This window comes from Taudactylus pleione, unplaced genomic scaffold (assembly GCF_031769625.1).
Source record: "Taudactylus pleione unplaced genomic scaffold, aTauple2 ptg000265l, whole genome shotgun sequence".
NCBI classification, from domain to species: Eukaryota; Metazoa; Chordata; class Amphibia; order Anura; family Myobatrachidae; genus Taudactylus; species Taudactylus pleione.
In genome coordinates this window covers 6,454,237-6,468,158 of record NW_028284667.1, presented here as the reverse complement: position 1 = coordinate 6,468,158, position 13,922 = coordinate 6,454,237, and the positions used below count along the sequence as shown (strand labels likewise).

The 13,922-nt window shown below is 47.7% G+C and overlaps 1 protein-coding gene across 2 annotated transcripts in view; it reads left to right on the top strand.

Moving 5' to 3' along the window:
* The first annotated feature begins 3,030 nt into the window (after positions 1-3,030).
* Positions 3,031-13,922, top strand: part of CEP97 (centrosomal protein 97) — a 47,501-nt gene continuing 36,609 nt past the window's right edge. Inside the window, exons 1-4 of one of the 2 annotated variants that reach the window (XM_088481119.1) lie at positions 3,031-3,091; positions 6,870-7,012; positions 7,941-8,099; positions 8,414-8,515. In XM_088481119.1, coding sequence (XP_088337245.1) covers positions 3,070-3,091; positions 6,870-7,012; positions 7,941-8,099; positions 8,414-8,515 — 426 coding nt within the window. In that variant the 5' untranslated portion in view covers positions 3,031-3,069. Of the gene's footprint in view, positions 3,092-3,649; positions 3,726-6,869; positions 7,013-7,940; positions 8,100-8,413; positions 8,516-13,922 lie in introns of those variants that run through there. The other variant, XM_088481118.1, reaches the window with a different exon arrangement.

Genomic DNA, 13,922 nt, shown 5'->3' with positions numbered 1-13,922 from the left:
TATGTTTGAAATATTTTTTTTAAAGTGTGTCAGTGTAATTTCATAGTACATGTATCTGCACCATTGACTGAGCTTTATAATAAAAAAGATAGAAAAGAAAAAACCTCATAAGCGCTCAGAAGTTTGTATCCAAGATAAAAGAATAGTTCTAATAAATGCAGCTGGGATGTCTCAGCGTAGCTGTCTTATTCTCTCAGAATTCCATCGTAGAATTTCATGATGAAAAACAAATGGAATATAATATATTACACAACTATTACAGTTGTTATGTGCAAATAGCTATAGGGATAGTCCGCCAGATCCCAAAGATGTGCTCAGTGATGGAATGCAGAAATTCATATATACACCCTTGTGCATATCGAACAGAGGTATATAGAATGATGCTTACTGTAGGCTTACATCAATCAAGCATATTGCAGACTCATAAAGGTTTCTTTCTTCATACACCGTTTAACTTCCCATACATCAGATATATGTAAAACGAAAAAACTGAAGATGTGGATAGAAATCACCTTTTTAATTATGTTTGAACATGTAGATTAAAAAGTGGGAAATAATATATCCATACCAGATGGTAACAAGCCAGATTAATACACTCTCCAGATGGTATAGAACCCGGGTGCTCGAAATGGGGTGTAAATGGCTGGCCCTGCCAGCATGGAATATATCCCCACTGTCACTCACAACGCGTTTCGATGCTCGCCGGCGTCTTTATCAAGTAGAGTGACTAAAAAGATGTATACAATATTAGTATTCCCCTACAGTTTAGAACAATTCCATAAGAAATAAGACAATCTTACCCTTTTCACAGGTACACACGGCACTCGTATCCGCGGCGCCATCTTGTCCGCTTTCGATAAAATTTATAGGGGTGATGTCACCTCCCACGTTCCCAGGTGTTAACAGACAGTAAAGTTTTATTCAAAATAACTTTATTCATGTGAAATATTATATTTGAAATGAAAAGAAGAATATACACACTTGAACGCTCCTCCTCTGAAGTAAATTAACTCAATTACTTAAAAAGCAGTCCAAAAAAAAAAAAATAGTCCAACTGATCTCTTAAATAACGTTTGTAGATTCTTTTGATGGAGTATTCTTGTTTGTACACTTTCCTCCAAAAGAAAACATGAAAAAGTCCTTTTTCAACACACTAGTATACAACCCTTTCAGTGTCAAACAGCACCTCCAAACAAATCAAAACAAGGGATAACCCATAGTGAAGTATTGTGAAATCTATTTCACGTTAAAAATAGATGCATATAATCAAAGTAAAATGGCAGCAGACCACAATAAACCTTTCAGAAAGGCACAGTGTAAAAGCAATAGGGGTTATATGTTACCCTAAACGCAGTTCACCTTTCCCTGTTTGGTGACAGGTCCCTTCAAAGGTTCCAGGTAGCGGCAAGCTCGCACAGGTGATCAACGCGTTTCAGCTCAATAGCCTTTTCATGCTAATTTGGTGACGTGTGTAGGTCACAATTTCTTGAGCTGCACTCCTGATTCATTGGAGTGCTGGTGTTATATATAATTTTCTTTTTGTCTTGTTGATTATATTTAAAATGCCTAAAACATCTTAGTTATCAAACCTAAATAGGTCGCTAACTTTAAAAAGCCCTTTTGATATGATCCAAAGCGGCAGGTCACCTGACCACATCATACTGTGTATATGAAACACGGAGCACCTGAGTTCTATACTTTAACACATGCAGATCCAATACATGTTATTCAGGTTGCACAAATGTACACATAAAGGGGGGGAATATATATATATATATATATATATATATATGGACTGCATTGGGTACATTGGTGGGGCAGGGGTTAATACACGTTGGTGGCATTATGGCTAACATTGGTGATACCAGGGAAGTCAAGGAACAGAGCATTTTGTCCCTCCTGGAGAGGGTCATGTTGCGAGGTATGGGTATAGGAAGTTTGATTTTAAATCCCTTGATTGGAGTGTGGTGTATTTTAAGTCAGTAAAGCTTACTATTACCATGGTGCAAGCACAAACTATGTACAGACATCAACAATTTTTTTGGTATCTTTACAGCTCATTGAAACAATGCTTCATTCCTCCTGAAAACGATGTTGTCCCATTTATACCACCTGCATATTTTGCTATGTCATAGACTCAAGCAAAGATACTGAAAATCGATAAATCTTTGCTTATTCTACAACGATATTCTCAAATGGCCTCGACAGAAGTGTTTGTGCCCATTAGAAAAGATAATAAATACTAAACTAATTACTTTCTTGAATTAGCCTCACACATGTCTTTAATCAGTCATCAGACTATTTAAGAAAAAGGTAGTCACTCTGCTGTTTGTTATCATTGTATGCCCTGCTCTGAACAAGGACCAGAGAGAGCAAAGGAGAGAGTCTGAGGAGATCAGAAAAAAAGTTATAGACAAGCAGGTTATAGGTAGAGGTTATAAAACCAGCCCAAGCAGCCTGATGTTCTTATTATTACAGTTGCTGATATTATTAAGAAGTTTAAAGCCTATGGGACTGTAGATATCCTGACTGGACGAGGCCACAAGATTAACATCGACCCCAGATTAAACAGAAGGATACTGATAATGGTTGAAAAAGAGCCAAGGAAAAGAAGCTGAACTCCAAGGTCACGATAACATCAGCGTATAATTGCTCCATCCAATGCTTTTTGAGATACAGTGGCTCCGTGGAAGAAGACCCAGGAGGACTCCACTTTGAAAAAAAAAAAAAAACCCAATAATCAAACTGAAATGTTCTACAATGCATATTGACAAGCCACAAGGTTTCTGGGAGAATGTCCTTTTGACAGATGAGTCAAAACTAGATCCTTTTTGGCAAGTCACATCAGCTCTATGTTCACGGATGAAAAGAATACAATGCCTACTATGAAACCTGGAGAAGGCTCAGTTATGTTTTGGTGCTGCCTTGCTACATCTGGCATGAGTTGCCTTGAATATGTGTAGGGATTAATTAAATATCAAGACTACCAAGGCATTCTGAAGCGAAACATACTGTCCGGTGTCAGAAAGCTCTGTCTCAGTCATAGGTCTTTGGTCCTCCAACAGAATAATGACCCAAAACACAGCTAAAAGTACTTAAGAATGGATAAGTACAAAACATTGGGCTATTCTGAAGTGGTCTTCTATGAGCCCTGATCTGAAGCCTATCAAACCTCTATTGCAAAAGCTGAAACGTGCAGTCTGTAGAAGACGCCCATTAAACCTGAATCAGCTGGAGCAGTTTGCCCCCACGCTACCTGTTGACAGTTGCAGGTCTCGTTGAGAGCTACAGAAATCGCTTGATTGCAGTGATTGCCTCTAAAGGTTGTGCAGCAAGATATTAGATTAAGGGTCCTATCAATTTTGTCATAGTCATTGTCATTTGTATTAGTAAAAATTCTGTTGAAGAAAACAAATCAAAAGTATGATTCAAAGGAAAGTATGGGTTCTCCTTTTTTCCGTGGAAGGGTATCAACAAAATTATTAGTAAATTGCTGTAGTACATTGTATTGTTTGGTTGGGTTACATAATTACAATTCTCTGTACTTCCACAAGATGGCAGTCACCGTTCCAGCAGTAGTAACATAGTGCGCATGCGTGCTTTGTGCTTCCGGAAGTGAGGTATTGGCTACTACTCGGTTGCCGGGGAGCTGAGAAGCTTTGGTGAGTCGGACATGGCGGGGGAGGAGGTCATAGCAGCCTCAGCACAGTCCATAAGCGGTCCAGGTAAGAGCGCTGTACTCCATCGTGTTACACTTCGCGTGATCCCTCCTTGCTGGGTCCTGGAGAGCAGCGCTGCGGCGCTGTTGTTACTGAATTTGTGTCTTACTTGGGCTACGCGCGGACAATAGCGGCCTTGGCGCTACCACGGGGGCTTCTGGGAGTTGTAGTCTTATCATCCGTACCTGCATGCTGTTCCTGTGCCTGGGGACTCCATTTCCCGTCAGTCACCGCTGGTTGGTGACGGTTTAACTGACAGATGGAGGTAGCAGCTCATTTGAGGAAAACAATCTGATATCTACAGATGTATTTCTGTTTGATATGTGAAATGTATTATATTATTCTGTTTTTCCCATGTCTTCCACTATGTTATATCCCATAGTTGTCAACTTACCTTAACAGGTGAATGTAATGGTGCCTACACACTTACCGACTTGCTGACAATCTGACATCGTGCACGATTTCCCTTGAATAGGAGCTTACACACTGGGCAATTAAAGTGGACGACTGAACGATATATATCATTATCGTCCATTTTTTTTTAACATCAAAAAGATTAACGATGACGCTCGTTCCCGCGGGTCGTTCGCCATTATCGTTCATCAAGTAAACATGCAGGCCAACCTGACGATGTCGTTATGTTGCTGCATGTTGGGGAATGGGGGAGAGAGCACGGTGCTGAACGATATCGTTAATGATAGCGCTCAGTGGGTTTGCTCAATGCCATGAACGACATTGAGCACACCCTGCCGGGAACACACTAGACGATATCGCTCAGGGAGCATATCGTCTAGTGTGTACGCTCCTATTCTCCCCCCGGCAGCTCTGCACACGATTTGGGGCGGAATTCAATTGTTTTCAGCCCCCTTCACGCCCGACGGAGCTATTCAATTGTTGATGCTGTCGGGCGCGATTCGCTGCCAGCGCTCCATTTCAGCTCACTGCCCCAGTGGGGTGCGAACTGAAATGGGAGAAAAGTGACCTTTTTGGGTACCCAAATGACACTTTTCGCGATTGCGCCCAGCACTTTGGTCGGGGGAAGCTGATTTACGTGGCTAAACGCGACCACTTTGGGCGCGAAAAGCAGGAACAATTGAATAGCGGCTTGCGACCTCCCGTCACTTTAGACGGGAGATCCGGACCACGAAAACAATTGAATACCGCCCTTGGTGTCCATTCTTCAAATGATCTCTCCTGCATTCAGACTTCTAGTGCGCAAATCTGCCCTACAGTACGGCAGATCTGACGATGCAATGTGCGACCAGCGGGGACTCGCATCATGATCGTGAGTGGGGACTCACGATTTGGGCATTTTTTTTTTTTTTACACGATCTGTCATTCTAATGCGTCGGAATCGGCCAGATCGTGTAAATAATCGCCAAGTGTGTAGGCACCTTTAGTAAGATTCATCCCCGGGGATGTGCCCATTAGATACATCAGCAGCACTGTATTTTAGTTATTCACTAAGCTTAGGTTAACATTTGTTTTTAAGTATTTATCATACAGAGCAAATAATGTACATTATAATAAAATTCTGTAAATATATAAATCAGGAATTTCTGTTCACCAAGCTCCTTTCATACAGGACACGTTACAGTGGAGGAGGAGGGGATTTAAATGGATGGATGCTATTTGCAGTGCCACATCGCCCCCATGGAGGTGTGAGGGTAAACAAACTGGGGGCCTAATTCAGACCCGCTTGCTAGTGCTGAGCGCTCGCAAGCTGGTCGATGGTGCCCAAGTGCGCATGCACGAGACCCGAATAACGACGGCCAAGCTGTCGTTAAGGGTCTCGCACCAAAGGGGGCGTGCTGTCGATGGTGATTGACAGCACGCCCCCTTTGGTGGGCGTGCCGGGGGCGTGGCTGCCCAGACGGAGGCGTTCCCATGGAACGCCTACCGTCTGGGTCTGGCCCCACTGACATCACTAGTGATGTCAGTGGGAGTGCTTTTGGCTCTGATAGAGCCAAAATCACTCCTGGGCTTGCGGCAGCGAGACCCTACCACAGGGTCTCGTCGTAAGCCCGATGGACGCGATGGTCTTGACCATCGCACCCATCATTTTGGCCGCTCGCTATAGCTGTGGGTGGTCACCCACAACTATGTGAGCGGCCAGGAGGCCGCTCCAAAAAGGAGCAGGGACGGCCCTGATTCAGAGCGAGCGCTTTGTCAGAGCGTCCGGCTCTGAATCAGGGCCTGGGGTCATAGTCTGTGTGTATGGAATGGACTGTTTTGGGTGATGATACGTTGTGTGTACAGCACGGTGCAATGTGATTGGCGCTATATAAATAAACCATAATAAATATAGTGCCTTGTCAATAAATTTGTAGATCCTTCTTGTTTTGATACATTTAAAAACGGCCCTGCTATCAGTGGCTATAAGTGACAGACTAGTGACTTATTTTTACCAAGTGCTACTTCCGTTGCCAGTGCCAGCGCAGTGCCATATTCACATGTGTTTTGGTAGATTTAAAACGTGACTCTCTAAATTTTGGAATATGCAGAAACCCTTATTTTCTGATTTGGGTGGGGGGATTGCTTTCCATTACTAGATAGAGCTCTATTTGAGGGGATGGGTATGGGATGCCGGTGCTTGGGTTAGAATACCAAAGCTTGCCGTTCAGCATTCTAACCTTCCCCCTAGTGCCTAACATGAACCTCACCCCCCGCCGCCCCCAACCCACCTACATTCCTACGGGGTACCGATGCCGGCAAGTATCAGGTCACCAGCATTGGCATTCTTGAGCACCGGAACCCCCCCCCCCCCCCGCTCGATATATTGACCACATCCCCTATTTGTGAACTGACATGTATCAATATAAAATGTACCCTTGGGGATAAAACAACATAAGTAGGAGGAGGGTTGGAGCAATAAAGATAATAATATGCTGTAGTGGGTAAGCATGCATGTTCTTGGAAGAGGATTAGAAGATGGTTATGACCATTAAAAAGATATATAACTGAGCTATCCATTATACATGGTGAGGGACAGAGATAACTCTATGAATGTGGTGCTTGTGATAAGGAACAGGAAACAAAGTATGATTAGAAGTTCCATCGCCTATACTTGCAATTTATTCAACCAGTTTAAATATTGTCATATTGTTTTACTATTAAACTACATAAATCTGTATGTTCCTTTTATTTTAGTCAATGTAGTGGATCTGTCTGGACAGGGTCTTCAGAAACTGACCGCCGCCATACCGTGTGGCACAGATACTCAAACGCTAATTTTGGACAAAAATCAGATAATCAAATTGGAACACCTAGAAAAATGCAAAAATCTTACGCAGGTAAGTAAATAACTGCTGCCCCCTTCCCATTTAGGGTGACCAAATCCTATGTATTTTCAGTATGCTATACTAGCGGTTAATGGTATTTACTATTAAAAAACCCAGACTATTTTATTAATATGTATGTGCAAGCTTCTCTCTAACTTGTGATAGCTCCTTTGTTTGCTAATTATAGGGCTTTTCAGCTTTTTCTACACTGTGTAGTTGTAGTCCATTCCCCTTTCTTGTTGAAATATAACTAGTTAGCAGCCCGTCAAAATGACAGGACATTGATGTGCCCGCAAAAAGTCCTATTTGAGCACTGAAACGGGTCACTTTTCGGTAATTTCTGCTCGCCAGAGCTGGGGCTGCGAGTAGAAATGTCAGCGCTGGCAACTGTGCATGCCCGAATGGAGCAACAACTGAATTGCTGCATTTGGGCGCCATCTCGTGGTCACCAGCGTGCAACACACTTTAATTCCCCCTATAGACGTGAGGAGCAGTGTTAGCCTTTATATATGGTATCTAATCATTTGGTCGACTTTTTTATAATGTCGAATTGGGAATTTCAACATGTAGACAGGCACCAGGTCGACATCCTCACAATGTCGGCATGTTCACAATGTCGACATGTGACACAGAAGGAAACACTACTGTTGCTGGGATCAGGTAAGTATCCGCTGGACCAATGTTAGGTCTACATTCTGTCATGTCTACATGTGTTCTGTGTAGACATGTGGAGCATTGACCTAACTATTCTTACCATGAAAGGACATTGTAAAGACACAGCACTTTCACCTACCAGAGTGCTAGTGTATGAGCATAGTAGCCACATCAAAGTTACCATCAATGAACAGTGTTACAAAAGCAGGTGTTGCCTGAATTTTGCTGTATGATGTATTAGTTGCTGTGTAACCTACACTTCTGTCTTGTGTCTGCATCTTGTCAGCTATCTGTCGCCAACAATCGGCTTGTTCGAATGATGGGTGTTTCAAAACTGATCCATCTTCGAGTGCTAAATCTGCCACATAATAGTATAGGATATGTGGAAGGACTCAAAGACTTGGTGCATTTGGAATGGCTAAATCTTGCAGGAAACAATATAAAGGTAATTTTGTGATTTTTCTTTAGTTAGTGCCTGTTGGTGTAATGTTATTTGCATGATGAGGTGTGTTATGGTTACCAGCAGGCATGAGGCAGTAGTGGGGAGCAGATTACAGACATATCTTATAGAGGCTATGGCAGCATGCATAAATTACTGCCAGTGAAACTGACGCCTTATATTTATTGCTAATTATATATAAGAAATGTATTAGAATCCTATAATCTTGCGCATTATGTAGTTCACTTCATTATGCAGTGTATTTCATAATATATGCTAATTAAAGTACATGCAAATATGTTCTTCTTGCCTTCTACAAGATTGTTGATCAGATAAACAGCTGCACTCTACTCCAGCATCTGGATCTATCGGACAATAACATATCCCAAATTGGGGACTTTTCACAGCTGTTGTCTCTCAAGGTAAGCTTGTTACATTAAATGTATTCTTCCAAATGTAACATATGCATAGAATACCATATTAACTTTCTTTATGTATAAATCATATTGTGCATCTCTGTATATTGAGGGATCCTGATGCAAACTAATTACCTGAAATTACATGAAAAAGGAGCAAGAGATGGTTCTGCCCAAATCAGAGCTTACAATCTAAGGCTGGGTACACATTAGACCAGGGGTCTTCAAACTTGGCCCTCCAGATGCTGTGGAACTACACATCCCAGCATGCACTGCACATAGTTTTAGCATGCTGTTATATCAAAAAGGTGGCAGTGCATGCTGGGATGTGTAGTTCCACAGCAGCTGGAGGGCCAAGTTTGAAGACCCCTGCATTAGACCATGTCGTCCGATCCGGCAGATTGGACTGACATATCTGGCGCATCGTTTAGTGTGTACACACTATGTCACTGACGATGCGCGCTCCCGAGGGTCATCGGCTACATCCTGCTTCTGCCCTACATGCAGGGCCGACAAGGGATGTCGTTGGTGAGGGCCGTGCTGGCGAATGCATCATGGCCGTCGCTGTGCGCATCAGAAAGTGTGTATGCACTTGCCGGTGCATACACACTTTCGTTAATGATATCGTTCAGCAGCTGTGCTTAATGTCATGAACGACATTGAGCACAGCCTGCCGGGGACAACACTACACGATATCGCTCAGGGAGCATATCGTGTAGTGTGTACCTACCATAAGAGGATCACAGGATGAGTGCACGGCTTACTGAGAGTGTTTATGGGTGTGGTCACAAATACAGGTTGGACAGGAGTTATGCAGTCTTTGTAGGTATCTAATTTTTTCTACTTCAGGGTCCATAGGGTATCCACAGGATACCTTGGGGGTATAGGTGTGACGTCAGTCGCTGGGCACCGTAGAGTTAAGCTTTTCAGCCTCCCAGGATACACTAGGATCCCCCTCCTATACCCCGCCCCCGAGCCAAGGCACCTCAGTTTAGTTTGGTGACCGGCCGGAGTCGGGTGCACCTGTCGGAGTGGGGGCTAGAAGAGCCCCTGAAGCGTTCTTCAGTGCAGCTGTGGCTGCACATCTGGATGTACAGCATGGACAGTCAGTCCTGAGGTCCATGCTGTCTTCCCTACACCCCCGCCGGTACCAGAACGCCGGTACCGATCCGGGGATGCTGGTGAGCATCTGGGGTCACAGCTAGCGGTGACCCCAGATGTTCCGGACCATGGCCGGATCCAAGGGGGACAAAGGAAAGCAGCGGGGTCCCGCGGTGGGTCCCCGCTGGTCACATGGTCCTAAGTCCCCAGGCAGGGGGCTCCCTGGGGACTGGCTGCAGCGTGGAGCCAGGCGACCAACCTGCGCTTTCCACTACCCCCTGGGACAGCGGACCGCAGCAGAGCGGTAGCGCTGCGGCGTCTCAGGGGTTAAATGCATGCCAGGGGAGCGCGCCTTCCCTGTCTCACAGCCGGCGCCTCCCCCGCTGCACACAGCCCTCTCTGCACGCTGCCGACTGGTCCTGTGGCAGCACTCCTCCCCCAGGCCAGCCTCCTCTCTGCTCCTCGGCGGCCATCTTCTCCAGAACGCATGGTGAACGCTGCTGGAAGCGCTGGACGGAAGCATCGTGGTCTGGGTCCCCCCGCATACCTCTCCTCCGCTGTGGTCAGGTCTGTGTATGCAGCGCTGTGTCCTACCAGGCCCTGTGTCTGCGTAGTTGAGTGATCAGAGCTGTTAGTGCAGGAATTGATTTTCTTTGCATTGTATGTGACTGTGCTAGCGCTGCTGCCTGTAACTTTTCTCTAAACTGTCAGCTTTATTACTGTCCCTGTTCTTTCTGCTAAGCCCTTGCGGTGCGGTGCTGCAGGGTGGTCTCTCGCCTATTTAAGTTATAATTGGTGAGAGAGGTCACATACGTGGTGCCATCATGTCCGAAAGTGATTTTCCCCTCCGCCTACAGTGTACTACGTGTAAAGTACCGTTAGCGGAGGGGGAGGGTAGCGCGGAGGGCCTTTGCCGGCAGTGTTTGTCCATGGCGCGGCCTCTTACGGTTACAGCACCGGTACAGGAGCCGCCCTGGGCTTGTTTCGCTCAGGCGCTTACAGCCTTAGTGGGCCAGTTAGCTCCGCAGCCCGCGTTTACACCGATGGGTTTATCCCAGCAGTCAGTGGTGTCGTCACCCATGCAGGGTTTCCCACGACAATTGGTGGTACCCCACAGTCTCCCTATTTCCCTGCTCCCGGTTTCTCAGGAGCCAGCGTGGGTTAACTCCCTGACGAGTTCTGTACAACACTTGTCGGATGTGTTGCAAGGGGAGTCTGATGCGGCCGCATAAACGGCCGGTGGCGTCTGTCGGCTCCTTATGAGGATGACGAGGGGACGTCTGATGATGGGGAGATTCTGGATCCTTACGATCAGGAACCTCTCCATACTAAGGACGCTGATGCTAAGTCCAAAGTATATATTCCTGGACTTATTCGGGCGGTCCGCACAGCCTTGGTGATTGAGGACGAAGTTCCCCCAGCGGCTAAATCTAAGTATGCCTTTTTCAAAGATGTGAAGGGCGATGCCACAGTTTTTCCTCTTTCGGGTCAGTTGGTGGACCATTTAGAGGAGGCGTGGAAACAGCCTGGCAAAAGATACCAGCCGCAGAGACGCCTGGCGGTGGCTTATCCGTTCGCGGATAATTATTTTGCAAAGTGGGAATCGCAAGGTGGAGATCTGCCTGAAGTCCGCTTATTCCCTTGCGGGGGGGGGGCAGCACGACCGGCTATGGCCATTTGCTGGGTTGCCAGAGCGATGGAGCGCTGGGCGGATTCATTAGAGGCTTCTTTTGATTCCGACTGTCCGGCCGAACAGGCGGAGTTGATTGGTAATCTCCGTGATTCGGCCACTTATATCAACGAGGCGGCCCTAGACATTAGTACTCTGGTGTCTAGAATTTCTTCAGCAGCGGTGGCTGCTCGTCGCACCTTGTGGCTGCGATCCTGGAAGGCGGACGCAGATTCCAAAAAGGGTCTGGAGGCGTTGCCGTTTACCGGAGAAGTTCTCTTCGGTCCGGATCTGTATAAGATTGTGGCCACGCTGGCGGCAGCCAAATCGGCTTGTCTCCCGTCGGCCGCTGCTCCTTCTGGTTCTGGACCATCGTCCTTTCGGTCATCTAGGGCCCAGGGCAGGCCCAAACCACAGTCGTTTCCTCGACAGGCTGGTCCTAAGAAATCGGCCAAGCCCCGGAAGCAGGCATGGAGTACCAGACGTCCGGCCCCCAAGCCAGATGACAAGCCTGCGGCCTGACGGTCCGGGCCTCCCTTTGGGGGATCCCAGGGGGTGGGAGGCCGCCTGCTGCAGTTCGCCCAGTGTTAGTCGGCCACTACGACAGACACTTGGGTTCTGGAGGTGGTTTCCCACGGATGCGCCTTCTCCTTCCGGCACAGACCCCCGGCTCGATTCTTCACCACGGGTCTACCATCAGACCGGAACAAGGCTACGGACCTGCCGAAGGTATTGCACACTATGCTCCAGGCTGGAGTTATAGTGCCTGTTCCATTCTCCCAGAGGGGCCAGGGTTTCTATTCAAATCTATTTTTGGTACAGAAACCCAATGGGTCGTATCGTCCGATTCTCAACCTCAAAGCACTCAACAAGTCTTTGCGGGTCCCGAAGTTTCGGATGGAGACCCTATGGTCCATCATTCTGGCGCTGGAACCTGGGGACTACATGGTGTCATTGGACATACAGGACGCTTACCTGCATGTCCCTATTCTTTTGCGCCATCAACAGTTCCTCAGGTTTGCAATCCGCAGCGACCACTTCCAGTTTCGGGCGTTACCTTTTGGCCTGGCGACAGCACCACGTGTTTTCACCAAGGTGATGGCGGTCATGGCGGCTTCTCTGCGGCTGCAGGGAGTCCGCATGTTGCCGTACTTGGACGACCTGTTATTGGTGGCAGGATCTCCAGAGCTCCTGTTACGCCACTTGGACCTGACCATTGCACTGCTGCAACGGCACGGCTGGCTAATCAACTGGCAGAAGTCCACTCTAATCCCATCTCTGAGGATTCTGCATCTTGGAGCCTTATTGGACTCGGGACAGCAAAGGATCTTCGTGACCGAGGACAAGATCTCTGCTTTACAGTCAAGGGTGCGCAGTTGTCTGCACAGCCGCCGGGTGTCCCTACACTCGGCGATGAGGTTACTGGGCTCCATGGTGTCGGTGTTCGACATGGTGGAATACGCCCAGTTTCACTCCAGACCTCTGCAGCACCTGATCCTGTCCAAGTGGAACGGGCTGCCTCAGTCTCTGAAGTCCCAGACGATTGTGATCACCCCGGAGGTTCGCCTGTCCCTTGTGTGGTGGTTACAGACGACCCACCTCAACAAGGGACGTCCGTTCTGGGTTCCAAATTGGGTCCTGTTGACAATGGACGCCAGTCTTCGGGGCTGGGGAGCAGTTTCGGGTCCACACTTGTTCCACGGCAGGTGGACGCCGACAGAAGCGGAGCTTCCAATAAATATCTTGGAACTCCGTGCGGTCTTCAATGCTCTCCAGCAGGCACATCGGTTTCTCCAGGGTCACCCGGTGCAGGTCCAGTCGGACAACGCTACCACCGTGGCCTACATAAACAGGCAAGGAGGAACTCGCAGTCGGGCGGCTCTCGTAGAGGTTTCTCGGATCCTGGTTTGGGCGGAGCGCAATCTTCCGGCCATATCAGCGGTCTTCATCCCGGGAGTGCTAAATTGGGAGGCGGACTTTCTAAGTCGCCAGGACGTTCATCCGGGGGAATGGTCCCTGCACCCGGACGTTTTTCAACTGCTGGTGGACAGGTGGGGTCTTCCAGAGATCGACCTCTTGGCGTCCCGGCACAACAACAAGTTGCCGGTGTACGGGTCTCGCACAAGAGACGAAGGGGCGTCTCTGGTGGATGCTCTGTCCGTCCGGTGGACGTTCCGGTTCGCATACCTGTTCCCTCCGGTCTCCCTTCTTCCACGGGTAATCCGGAAATTCAAACAGGAAGGAGGGACGCTCCTGTTGATAGCTCCCGCGTGGCCCAGACGGCACTGGTTCTCAGACCTTCAGGGTCTGTCCGTGGACAGTCCTCTGCGGTTGCCGCTACGACCGGACCTTCTGTCACAGGGTCCTTGCCTTCACCCGGACCTGACTCGGCTGTTGAGACGGCGTGGCTGTTGAGACGGCCATGCTGAGGTCCCAGGGGGTTTTCCAGCTCTGTGGTGCGTACCATGTTACGAGCTCGGAAACCGTCTTCCGCGAGGATATACCATCGCACGTGGCATACGTTCTTCCAGTGGTGTCGACCGAGAGGTTATGCACCGCGGGAGTTTCGTCTGTCTCGGATTCTCGCCTTCCTGCAAGCGGGACTAGATCATGGGCTTCGCCTTGCTTCTTTGAAGGTACAGG